Genomic DNA, 13,059 nt, shown 5'->3' on the forward strand with positions numbered 1-13,059 from the left:
ACGTTGTCTTTGTGGGAGGGGAGCTTCATCCCATAGTCAATGAACTGACCATAGTCAGACCACAGGAAGTAAGACTGATGCACCAAAGCTTGTGATTACAGGGCTAAGTGTGGTTACGTTCTTTATTTTGGTCGGGAAGGGAAGCTTGTGGAAGTCAGGATGAGGTCGGAGCAGGGTGCTGCTTTACTCTCGTTTCCATGGTTCCTCCTCAACAAGAGAGAAATCGGCAGTGTTGGGGTGGCCGTTGGGGTGGCCGTTTCCATTGCCCATGGATACCTGCAAGCAATTACCAGGGACATCTAACTGTAAGACCAAGGCACAGTCATATTGAAGCTGTCAAAGGGTTTGAGCAGAGAAACCAAGGGGGTAATACTTGCAGGCCATCCTTTTGGTTGAATTTGGTTGGTCGGTTGAATTTTGGTTGAATTGGTTGAATTTACTGGGATTCCCGCAAATTTGGTCCCAATAGAAAGAAAAGAAAAGAAAGAATATTCTCTGAGTACTGAAGCGACAGCAGATACAGAAGATAGATTGAATCCTCTCTGAATACTGAAGCGACAGCAGATACAGAAGATAGATTGAATCCTCTCTGAATACTGAAGCGACAGCAGATACAGAAGATAGATTGAATCCTCTCTGAATACCGAAGCGACGGCAGATACAGAAGATAGATTGAATCCTCTCTGAATACTGAAGCGACAGTAGATACAGAAGATGGATTGAATCCTCTCTGAATACTGAAGCGACAGCAGATACAGAAGATAGATTGAATCCTCTCTGAATACTGAAGCGACAGCAGATACAGAAGATAGATTGAATCCTCTCTGAATACTGAAGCGACGGCAGATACAGAAGATAGATTGAATCCTCTCTGAATACCGAAGCGACAGCAGATACAGAAGATAGATTGAATCCTCTCTGAATACCGAAGCGACAGCAGATGCAGAAGATAGATTGAATCCTCTCTGAGTACTGAAGCGACAGCAGATACAGAAGATAGATTCAATCCTCTCTGAATACTGAAGCGACAGCAGATACAGAAGATAGATTGAATCCTCTCTGAATACCGAAGCAACAGCAGATACAGAAGATAGATTGAATCCTCTCTGAGTACTGAAGCGACAGCAGATACAGAAGATAGATTGAATCCTCTCTGAATACCGAAGCGACAGCAGATACAGAAGATAGATTGAATCCTCTCTGAATACTGAAGCGACAGCAGATACAGAAGATAGATTGAATCCTCTCTGAATACCGAAGCGACAGCAGATACAGAAGATAGATTGAATCCTCTCTGAATACTGAAGCGACAGTAGATACAGAAGATGGATTGAAATGTGTTTTCTCACTGACAGGAGAATGTAAAACGTTGATGAGTCAGTTTGTTTTCTATCTTGGCCATGTATTTTATGGATTCTCTGCCCAACAGAATTACCGGTACAATAATGTTGAATAAATCGATTGTAAGAAAACAACTAAATAACAGTATAAAACAGGGATTAGTAATTGTCCCATGCAAGCAAAGCAATAGAACAATGACCCATGAAAACTGGATCAGTAAAATGCTCTGAAAATAAGAGCATGGACTTTTCATTGAGTTTCTGGTCTAAAAAATAGCTAGCTACAGTAGAAAGAAGGATTTTTGACAGGTCCATAATATGTCTGCCACTGTTTGGATAAACATGATGAAATAGCAGTCTTCATGTGTACCACTAGCCATACAATGTGGATTTAAAAATGTGCCCTAAAACTGAATCGAATCATGTAAGCAGGGCTGCCACAAATACATGTCCAATTAAGAAAAAGAATCCCACTCATGTCACAGATTAATACAAGACATAGGAAGAAAAGTAAAGTGCGGAAAAATGTTTTCAAAAGAAAAAACATAACATCAGAATGATAGTAAACTGTCGATCAAAAGTACACAGGTATCACAAAAACTGCTTTCCATATAATTAGTGAGTGAGTAAATAAATATAAGAACATATTTATTTAGTTTCTCCACCTTGTAATATTGTTTTCTCCAAAATAACTGTATAAGGTGACATCAATGTATGTCGACATTCCAAATGACAAGAGAAGAAGAAGCAGCAATTACGGGGGAAGTCTACATGCACGTCTCTATATCCTTAAAGATGAAATGTACCTTGCAATCATCTATCATGACTGTGCTGTGGGCTGCAGCGTAAACACACTGGTTGGTGTTGTTCTCGAAGAAGGATTGGGATTTTGTCAACTCAAATTCATCAACTTTTTGCGCGGCGTCAAACGCGTCGAGCTCATCTTTGGATAGGTGGTAAACGATACCCGCCCCGTAGGAGTCCCCAACCACGTTGACGGAGGTTCGGAACCGATCCCTGTAGGGTGGGGAGGCAGACACAGAGACAGACAAGTGCAGAAGGTCATCTCTCAGGGGAACAAAGCTGAGGACAATATTTTGAGGAAGACCAGAGTTTTATCCTGAGGTAACAAGAAGATATTGTGTGTGTGTGGAAACATTCTCTGTACTTGTGAATGCAGGTACAAGTACAAGATTGAGTACTCACAGCAGCCAGTCAACAGCCACCAACAGACTGATGTCTTGGGTGGGTAACCCAACGGCTGTTAGGATCAGTAGCATGGTCACCAATCCAGCACTGGGGATACTGGCCGCTCCCACACTGGCCAAGGTAGCTGTCAGGCTACAGTCAGGATGAGAGATCTCAGTCAATTACACACTGGCCAAAGTAGCTGTCAGGCTACAGTCAGGATGAGAGATCTCAGTCAATTACACACTGGCCAAGGTAGCTGTCAGGCTACAGTCAGGATGAGAGATCTCAGTCAATTACACACTGGCCAAGGTAGCTGTCAGGCTACAGTCAGGATGAGAGATCTCAGTCAATTACACACTGGCCAAAGTAGCTGTCAGGCTACAGTCAGGATGAGAGATCTCAGTCAATTACACACTGGCCAAAGTAGCTGTCAGGCTACAGTCAGGATGAGAGATATTAGTCAATTACACACTGGGCAAGGTAACTGTCAGGCTACAGTCAGGATGAGAGATCTCAGTCAATTACACACTGGCCAAAGTAGCTGTCAGGCTACAGTCAGGATGAGAGATCTTAGTCAATTACACACTGGCCAAAGTAGCTGTCAGGCTACAGTCAGGATGGGAGATATTAGTCAATTACACACTGGCCAAGGTAGCTGTCAGGCTACAGTCAGGATGAGAGATCTCAGTCAATTACACACTGGCCAAAGTAGCTGTCAGGCTACAGTCAGGATGAGAGATCTCAGTCAATTACACACTGGCCAACCCAGAGACTCTGGGTTCGCGCCCAGGCTCTGTCGCAGCCGGCCGTGACCAGGAGGTCCGTGGGGCGATGCACAATTGGCCTAGCGTCGTCCGGGTTAGGGAGGGTTTGGCCGGTATGGATATCCTTGTCTCATCGCGCACCAGCGACTCCTGTGGTGGGCCGGGCGCAGTGCGGCTAACCAAGGGAGCCAGGTGCACGGTGTTTCCTCCGACACATTGGTGCGGCTGGCTTCCGGGTTGGAGGCGCGCTGTGTTAAGAAGCAGTGCGGCTTGGTTGGGTTGTGTTTCGGAGGACGCATGGCTTTCGACCTTCGTCTCTCCCGAGCCCGTACGGGAGTTGTAGCGATGAGACAAGATAGTAATTACTAACAATTGGATACCATGAAATTGGGGAGAAAAAGGGGGTAAAATTTAAATAAATAACACACTGGGCAAGGTAGCTGTCAGGCTACAGTCAGGATGAGAGATATTAGTCAATTACACATACATTAATTTCAACCTTATATTGTAGGTACATGAATAAATGTTTTTTGTCAGGTCAATACGTCATGTATAGGGCACCTTGTTTTGAACAATCATGTCACATGACCTGAATTTTAACCTTTATTTAAAGGGTTTTCAACAAACGGTCCCTTTCTTATTATGTCAGATGGGCCAGCACTGTCCTCCAGCACTGTCCTCCAGCACCGTCCTCCAGCACTGTCCTCCAGCACCGTCCTCCAGCACTGTCCTCCAGCACTGTCCTCCAGCACCGTCCTCCAGCACTGTCCTCCAGCACCGTCCTCCAGCACTGTCCTCCAGCACTGTCCTCCAGCACCGTCCTCCAGCACTGTCCTCCAGCACCGTCCTCCAGCACTGTCCTCCAGCACCGTCCTCCAGCACTGTCCTCCAGCACCGTCCTCCAGCACTGTCCTCCAGCACCGTCCTCCAGCACTGTCCTCCAGCACCGTCCTCCAGCACTGTCCTCCAGCATAATCCTCCAGCACCATGCTCCAGCACCATGCTCAGATAATTGCTTTTATTTTTGTTGTAAATCTAATGTCTGGAAAAGGCTTATAATAAAAATGAAATCCTAGGTCATGTGACATGATAGTCCAAAACGCAGGGCCCTAGTCATGTAGGATTAGAAGTGTCCTACCTGACAGTGACGATCTGGCCGTAGTCGAGGTCGATGTTGTTCATCTGGGCGATGAAGATGGCTGCCACAGCCTCGTAAAGCGCAGTGCCGTCCATGTTGATAGTGGCGCCCACGGGGAGCACGAATCGCGTCACTCGCTTATCGATGCCCAAGTTCTCCTCCAGACAGCGGAATGTGACTGGCAGGGTACCAGCGCTGAGAGACGGGTACAGAACTTGTACTTAATACATATCACAAGACTTGGAATTGTATTAAACACTGAATTTACATAATATCTATATTATGCATTGAGCATTATGTTCTCTCAAAGGGTGACTTTTAAAGGGTCTTACTTTAAGCAGTAAGATTAGTCGACAAGAGTCTAAATACATTGTGGTAGCTAAGCTCTACAAAGCTGGTGTCATGCATGAAGGTATCAGACGACCGTGAAATGTGGACACCCCTCTAGGGCACGAACCACATCTCTGTTGCTGTTATCATCTCAGTGTGAGCTTCGGCTGTGGCTCAAAGCCTACTCTGTCATACAATCTATCAAATAGGTTGGGTAATGCAGAGTCCTTAATATAAATGAACTATTTATCCTAAACTAAGCCAAGGTTTTTAATCTTTGAAAGCAACTTTGCGCTGTACGAATAACATGACTCTTGTTTTTAGTTTATCTGTAGATTGGAGACAAAACAAGCAAGGTCAAGGCATCTTGTTTTGTCTGTCTTATCGTAAACAAGCAGAATGGCTTCTAGAATGGCTTCTAGAATGGCTTCTAGAATGGGTTCTAGAATGGCTTCTAGAATGGCTTCTAGAATGGGTTCCGGGAAAGGCAATAATAAGTATGACAGAGGGAAAAGGGAGTGTGACAGAGAAGAAGCGAATAGGTTAGAGAATAGGTTTGGGTCTTGTACCTAGATGCTGTCCCAATAGCGGTGACCCAGGCCTGGAAGATTCCCATGAAGAAGACATAGGGGTTTTTCTTCACGATGACTAAATATATTAGCGGTAGAAATATGGCACCGTGGATGACAAGGCCCACGATCACGGTCACCATGTACATTCCCAGTTGCCTGGCAACCATTTCCAGATCATCGATTGAGATGATCTTCCCACAGATGAGACAGGCGATACCGAAAGGGGAATACCTGGGAGAGACCTTGGTGAGATTAGTTTTGCAGTTTGGTAACACTAATGAAAGGTCAATAGTAGTATCTAATTGGGAATATTGGGGAAAACATGTACATTGGGGGCTAATTTCCTGTAATAAATAACACTTTTCTCCTTTGGCCACAGTGACTAGAGTGGACTTCCTAGAATGCCTGTTATTTTAGGGGGGGGGGGGGGGGGGGGGGTAGAGGTATATAACTCTAGAGAGGATGAGACTTACCACATAATCATGCCAACAATCCTCATGACGATCTCGTTGAGAACGTTAAAAAACTCCAGCATGAGCTTGGCCTTGTCTCCCATCTTCCCCATGATTATCCCGAAAGCCACAAAGAAACCGATCAAACCTACAGTTTCAAAAGGAGGCAAAAAGTGTCAAATCAATGATTTGGACTGCTAAGACAATCATTCCAGTTAAGAGTTGAGCATGTTTTCTGGTAAGTCTACCAACCTAGCACATTCATCCCACTCTTGTACTGAAGACCCCTTTTGATGGTAAACTGTGGTGGTCCCCTGGTCCTGTTGGTGGGTACGGGGACTTTTGTGGTGACTGTCTGGATCTGCTGGAAGCAGGCCTGAACCAGGTTTTCTGGGAAAAGGTTTCGAATTAGATCGAAGAAGGCGTCCAGACTGGAGACGTTGTCGTTCTTCTTGCCAGGCCCGAGGTTGGACTTCAGCTTGGGGTTACCTGGGTGGATGAGCAGCACCAGAATGACACCCAGAGCGGCAGCGATGACTGTGGTGGACATGTAGTACACCATGGCTCGGGTGCCCAGGCGGCCACTGGACTTGGCATCCAACCCTGCCAGTCCTGGAGTGGGAGAGAGGTGAGAGAGGCCCGCAGTTCAACAACCGGTTACGTAAACTACAGAAGATATAACTTCCAGATACTCTAGTGATAAATGCAGTGGCGGCTGCTGAGGGGAGGACAGCTCATAATAATGTCATGGAACAGAGGAAATGGAATGGCATCAAACAGGTGTTTGATGTATTTGATATCAATCCACTGATTCCGCTCCAGTCATTACCACGAGCGTGTCCTCCCCAATTAAGGTGCCACCAACCACCTGTGGATAAAAGCTATAATAACACTCTAACGTACAATGCCTCTAGTGCTAGTACAGACACACGCTAGCAAACGCACTCTACACACACGTATACTGTAGTACATTGTAATATTGTTGTATGGTGATATTATACATTTTGTATTGTAGATATGTAGTGGTGTAAAACTGTTATATGATGTACTGTTTTCTCTTTAGTTTTATGTGTGATGTAAGTGCCTTAATGTGTTTGGACACCAGGAAGAGTACCTGCTGCCTTGGCAGGAACCAATGGGGATCCATAAGAAACACCAGAAGAGTAGCTGCTGCCTTGGCAGGAACTAATGGGGATCCATAAGAAACACCAGGAAGAGTAGCTGCTGCCTTGGCAGGAACTAATGGGGATCCATAATAAACACCAGAAGAGTAGCTGCTGCCTTGGCAGGAACTAATGGGGATCCATAAGAAACACCAGGAAGAGTAGCTGCTGCCTTGGCAGGAACTAATGGGGATCCATAATAAACACCAGAAGAGTAGCTGCTGCCTTGGCAGGAACTAATGGGGATCCATAATATACACCAGGAAGAGTAGCTGCTGCCTTGGCAGGAACTAATGGGGATCCATAATAAACACCAGGAAGAGTAGCTGCTGCCTTGGCAGGAACTAATGGGGATCCATAATAAACCCCAGGAAGAGTAGCTGCTGCCTTGGCAGGAACTAATGGGGATCCATAATAAACACCAGGAAGAGTACCTGCTGCCTTGGCAGGAACTAATGGGGATCCATAAGAAACACCAGGAAGAGTAGCTGCTGCCTTGGCAGGAACTAATGGGGATCCATAATAAACACCAGGAAGAGTAGCTGCTGCCTTGACAGGAACTAATGGTGATCTATAATAAACCCCAGGAAGAGTAGCTGCTGCCTTGGCAGGAACTAATGGGGATCCATAATAAACCCCAGGAAGAGTAGCTGCTGCCTTGGCAGGAACTAATGGGGATCCATAATAAACCCCAGGAAGAGTAGCTGCTGCCTTGGCAGGAACTAATGGGGGATCTATAATAAACCCCAGGAAGAGTAGCTGCTGCCTTGGCAGGAACTAATGGGGATCCATAATAAACCCCAGGAAGAGTAGCTGCTGCCTTGGCAGGAACTAATGGGGATCCATAATAAACCCCAGGAAGAGTAGCTGCTGCCTTGGCAGGAACTAATGGGGATCTATAATAAACCCCAGGAAGAGTAGCTGCTGCCTTGGCAGGAACCAATGGGGATCTATAATAAACCCCAGGAAGAGTAGCTGCTGCCTTGGCAAGAACTAATGGGGATCCATAATAAACCCCAGGAAGAGTAGCTGCTGCCTTGGCAGGAACTAATGGGGATCCATAATAAACCCCAGGAAGAGTAGCTGCTGCCTTGGCAGGAACTAATGGGGATCCATAATAAACACATATAATGGCAGTGTTCTGGTCTCCCACCTGTGATGAGACTGGAGATTATCAGGGGCAGGATGAGCATCTTCAGCATCCTCATCAGGATGTCTCCTGGGAACGAGATGATCATGACCACATCAGGGGGGAGCGGCGACATGGGACGCAGTAGTATTCCAGAAACAGAGCCAGTGATCACACCTAGAACACAGAGAGAGAACCCACAGTCATATCAACTGGACCTCATTGGTTTCCTGTTGCATTATTTAGACCCACCGTTTACACTCACCGGGCTGTTTGTATTCATACACATCACCTAGTGTTTATACCCTGAACACAACAAGCTCTACCTCAGCTCTCGCTACACTTTCACCCACACCTTTTAGGCAACCTTATGCACTGTGAGGGATGGGAGGTGACTAAGTGCAGAAAAACTCAATTATATAAAAACTAAATTATATCAAACCCCACACTTTTCATTGTTAAAGATGCAATCTGGGATCTTAAGAATTTACTAATTTGTAACATATTGTACAAATTTGAATTTGTTTACATAAAATATGAGTTGCAAAAAACGAAAATACAAATAAAACGTGCTTTTTGTAACTTAACATACAAAATAGATGACGTAGTACACAATTGCGCACAATTTTCAGGAACCCATTTTGGCTCATTAGCATTAGTTTCAAAACTACTGACTGAAATTATCTAAACAACAGGCTAACTTACCAAGACAGTAACATCTATACGACAGGCTAACTTACCAAGACAGTAACATCTATATGACAGGCTAACTTACCAAGACAGTAACATCTAAACAACAGGCTAACTTACCAAGACAGTAACAACGACACATCTAAATGACAGGCTAACTTACCAAGACAGTAACATCTATACGACAGGCTAACTTAACAAGACAGTAACATCTATACGACAGGCTAACTTAACAAGACAGTAACATCTATATGACAGGCTAACTTACCAAGACAGTAACATCTAAACAACAGGTTAACTTACCAAGACAGTAACATCTAAACAACAGGTTAACTTACCAAGACAGTAACAACCAGACACATCTATAGGACAGACTAACTTACCAAGACAGTAACGACCAGACACATCTATACGACAGGCTAACTTACCAAGACAGTAACAACCAGACACATCTATACGACAGGCTAACTTACCAAGACAGTAACAACCAGACACATCTATAGGACAGACTAACTTACCAAGGATGGTGAGGAAAAGGACCAAGTTATTCATGATTTTGCTGCATATTCCCCAACACATAGGCTGAGGAGGCTCCACGATGGGCTCCAAATGGCTTTCATGCATTCTGACCTCCACTTGCCTCTGCATTGTGTTGGCACTAGAGAGAGAGAGAGAGATAGAGAGGAGGTTTATTAATTTACTCCTCCTTGACCCATAATGCCTAGCTGTGTCGACAGGTATGACCATATTTGCTCCAGTGAAAAGGTCACTGATGCAGCACACCATAAGGGTTTGATGTGGCTTCTTGTCCATTTGTAATAATGGCTCGGGAACTGATGGCAAACAGAATGATAATGTATTCATACTATCACAAAGATGTATGAGGGAGAGGAGACTGAACGAGTGGGTAGAGAGAGAGACATGGGAGATGTGAGTATGTAAATCATTCTAATTATATTTTTCCAAAACATTTGTATATTGTCAAAAACAATTATCTGTACTCTTATTTGTTGTATTATTTTGGGAGGGTGACCCCAGTGCAATTCCCCATTTCCCCGACTTTGAATAGTACTGACGTAGCCCCTCGTATTAGTGAAAGGGTTCCACTTGAAACAAATAGTTATTTTTAGAGGGTTCACCTATTGGGACAATTCAAGGTGAGACACCTTCTTTTCTAAGAGTGTACCTTGGGACTTGCTACCTGATATCTTGGTTTCAAAGCACACCAGTTATTTATTTAACATTTTTACTTAACTAGGCAAGTCAGTTAAGAATAAATTCTTATTTACAATGACGGCCTACCCCAGCCAAACTTGGACGATGCAGGGCCAATTGGGCGCCGCCCTATGGGACTCCCTATCACGGCCGGATATGATGCAGCCTGGATTCGAACCAGGGACTTGCACTGAGATGCAGTGCCTTAGACCGTTGCGCCACTCGGGAGCCCACCATGACTTGTGTGTTAGTACACTATGTGTGTGTGTCCAGTGTCTGTCGACAGCAACTGACTTAAACTTAACCTCTGTTATCTCTGCCCTCTGATCTGGGCCAGTCTGAGGATGCAGTGATTTTCCAGTGAATGGAGCTTCTTCGTAATCTTATTCCTCTGAGATGGAAGTCTTCACTTTCAGGTCATGCCCCCATCTCACACTCCTCACACTCCTCCCTCCATCTCTCTACCTAATCGCCTCATCACGTCACCGCAGCAACAAGTCTCCTGGCTTTGTTGTGGTCTGGCTTAAAAGCTCTTCAACTTAAAGGTCCCCGACAGTCCCTACTCCCAGCATCATTTAAATCACATCTCTTGGGGTGTATAACCTTGTGTGCTGTTGCGTAACTTTGTCCCCCCCGCCATTCTGGAACATCCGTGTGTTGTCACCGTGTCCCATATTGTTTCATATTTACACTAACACTCACTGTCAATACCGTCCATTTCCTGAGATGGGGCTTTCTGCTGGGTCCCCCTGCTACACTGTTACACTGTCCAAAAAATGTTGCACCCCCTGAACAGCCCTGTACTCACTGGCAAAATGTCTCTCGGATTGAGAGGAAAATTGAGGTTTGGTGAAAATCCCTGTTTCTAAAACCATATTGAGTGAATTTGTAACTGGAGTAACTGTTTGTGTTGCATAATGTTTACATCCACAGAAACAAAGACATGACGGGGAGGCAGTTAATAGGTTGTGACTGGCAAATCAATCAGAGGCTGTCTCACACACAGTGCCCGGACATAAGCCTGATAAGGCCGACAAAATTAGCCTGTCTTGCACACCAGTGGTTTAGTTACACAACCTCTCAGGGGTGACCCAGGAACTGTCAAGGTGTGCCAAGCTGCGATTAGACAGTCTTGAGCAAGGGATTACTGTTTGATTCACAGATTCAGAAATACAGATTCACAATACATATTTAAAAAAACACAATTCTTCACATAGCTCTTTGGCAAGAAATGGTCCCCTCACCAAGAGTCATCCATACTGCCTATCTGCTCTATGGTGCATCAGTACCAAAAGCTTTTACATTCAAAGCCTAAACAATATATCGCTACAGTCAACTGCAGCCTGACTGTAGCAATTGTGAAGCTCTTGAATCAGGATCCAGGGCACATACGATTTGCTAATGTCATTATGTGTCTCATTAGATAGGGTACATCTCATTGAGCTGGATGGTTCTCAAGGCCACCTGGCTGGGTTGGTGCAGATGAGGTCAAAGGGGAGAGTGTCTCAGCTCTCTCACCAGAAAGGGATGACCTCTGATTCCCAAAGGTCAAATGACAATAAATTAAGAATGATCAGACACCGGAGCATTTTCCCTTTTTGCGTCAGGGGACAACAACGATACTGTAGCATAATACTGTGATGAGGAAATTCTACTCAACAATACTGTAGCATAATACTGTGAGATGCAAACTTTCAATCCTGCCTTCAAAAATCCATGACAGCAACTGCCTATTAGCAGTAAAATAAATACAGCAGGGTAGGAGTAGAATGTAGAAGGTTTGAAGAGAAACATTCTGGAGCACTTCAAGAAAATGTTTCAAACCTTTTTCATATTCAATTAAAACCTTTACATTTAGTTTACCTGTAGTTGTTGTCTGGAATTTGGAATGGAAAGTGACGTACTAAAGAGTCACTACTCAGTCAGCCATGGGCTGCAAGGATAGAGTCAAAGAAAGTCAAGGAAATTCACGGTCTATCCATCTTGGAGATTCAGTGAAGATCCACAAACGTATGAAGGTCCCCCCTTGCCCCTTAAATAAGGGAATGTAGAAATCTGGAGGCTATGCAGGAGTAGATCTCAAGAAGAAAGCCAGCAGCACCTTCTCAGCATCCAATCGAAATACAATGAATAATCAGCAATGCCCATGGAAGACTAAGAATGGTATCCGCAGTCACTGAAGTCGACTCATCCAAGCATGTGTGTAGACCTGAAGTGACCAACCTGCAGGCTGGACTGTGGACTCCACGTTCAGCTTAATTGTAAGCAGCGAGTGAAATCCTTGGTGCCCTCCTCTTTCTCCTTCTCTACCTGTCTAATCCGTCCTTAAAGCATGCGCTGTAATGCTTTTCCCTCGGATGTGAGGCGGGATAAAGACGCACGAGATTCTCAAACAATCAAAGCAAGCCTGCAAGCCAAGTGCTGAAGAATAGGAACACTTGGCTGTTGCATTGAAGAGACATGTGCGTTGTATAGCCAACCCAGATGTAAACAAAGAGGAGAGGGAAGTTTGAGTAGTAATGAATCAGACAAGATGGGCTCTGTCAACTCACACTTTTAGAAAAAAAGATCTAGAACAATAAAGGGTTCCTCGGCTTGTCCTTGAAGTTTAGAAGAACCCTCATTCCAGGTAGAACATTTTCTCCATACAAAGAAGCCTTTTAGAACCCTTTCTTAGAGAAGGATGAAAAGGGTTCCATATAGAATCAGTCCTTGTTAAACTAAGGCCAATGTCCTCACCCCTGGTGAAAGGTGACAGAGCTAGATCAATGTTTGTCAGACCATGAGACATCCTGAAAATCGGTCTTCTCACAAAATTGGCTGTACCGGCCGAACAGTTTGGCATAGAAAACGAATATTACTATTTGATGAGACTCACAAACACACGGTGGTGTTCTCCGTTTTGATCTACTGCCCTCACAAGTGTCTTGGGACTCGTCTGAAGTTTGGTGCAGCCGATCTGCCAACTTCTGTCTGTAGCGTCCAAACAGTTTAGGCTACACAATAATATGAGGTGAGACACTCACAAACATATCCAGTGCATTCGGAAAAGTATTCAGACCCCTTCACGTTTTC

General features: G+C 44.7%; 1 protein-coding gene across 1 annotated transcript; it reads right to left on the minus strand.

Moving 5' to 3' along the window:
- Positions 1-183: 183 nt before the first annotated feature.
- slc1a2a (solute carrier family 1 member 2a) lies at positions 184-9,420 on the minus strand. The gene is made up of 9 exons (XM_039005550.1): positions 9,288-9,420; positions 8,104-8,256; positions 6,040-6,399; positions 5,809-5,935; positions 5,333-5,566; positions 4,434-4,628; positions 2,547-2,681; positions 2,147-2,357; positions 184-276 (listed from the first exon to the last, which is right to left on the minus strand). Exons 1-9 carry the CDS (start codon positions 9,415-9,417, stop codon positions 184-186), a joined length of 1,638 nt encoding a protein of 545 aa, XP_038861478.1. The 5' UTR covers positions 9,418-9,420.
- Positions 9,421-13,059: the final 3,639 nt, after the last annotated feature.

This window comes from Salvelinus namaycush, chromosome 1, assembly GCF_016432855.1.
Source record: "Salvelinus namaycush isolate Seneca chromosome 1, SaNama_1.0, whole genome shotgun sequence".
In the NCBI taxonomy this organism is placed as follows: domain Eukaryota; kingdom Metazoa; phylum Chordata; class Actinopteri; order Salmoniformes; family Salmonidae; genus Salvelinus; species Salvelinus namaycush.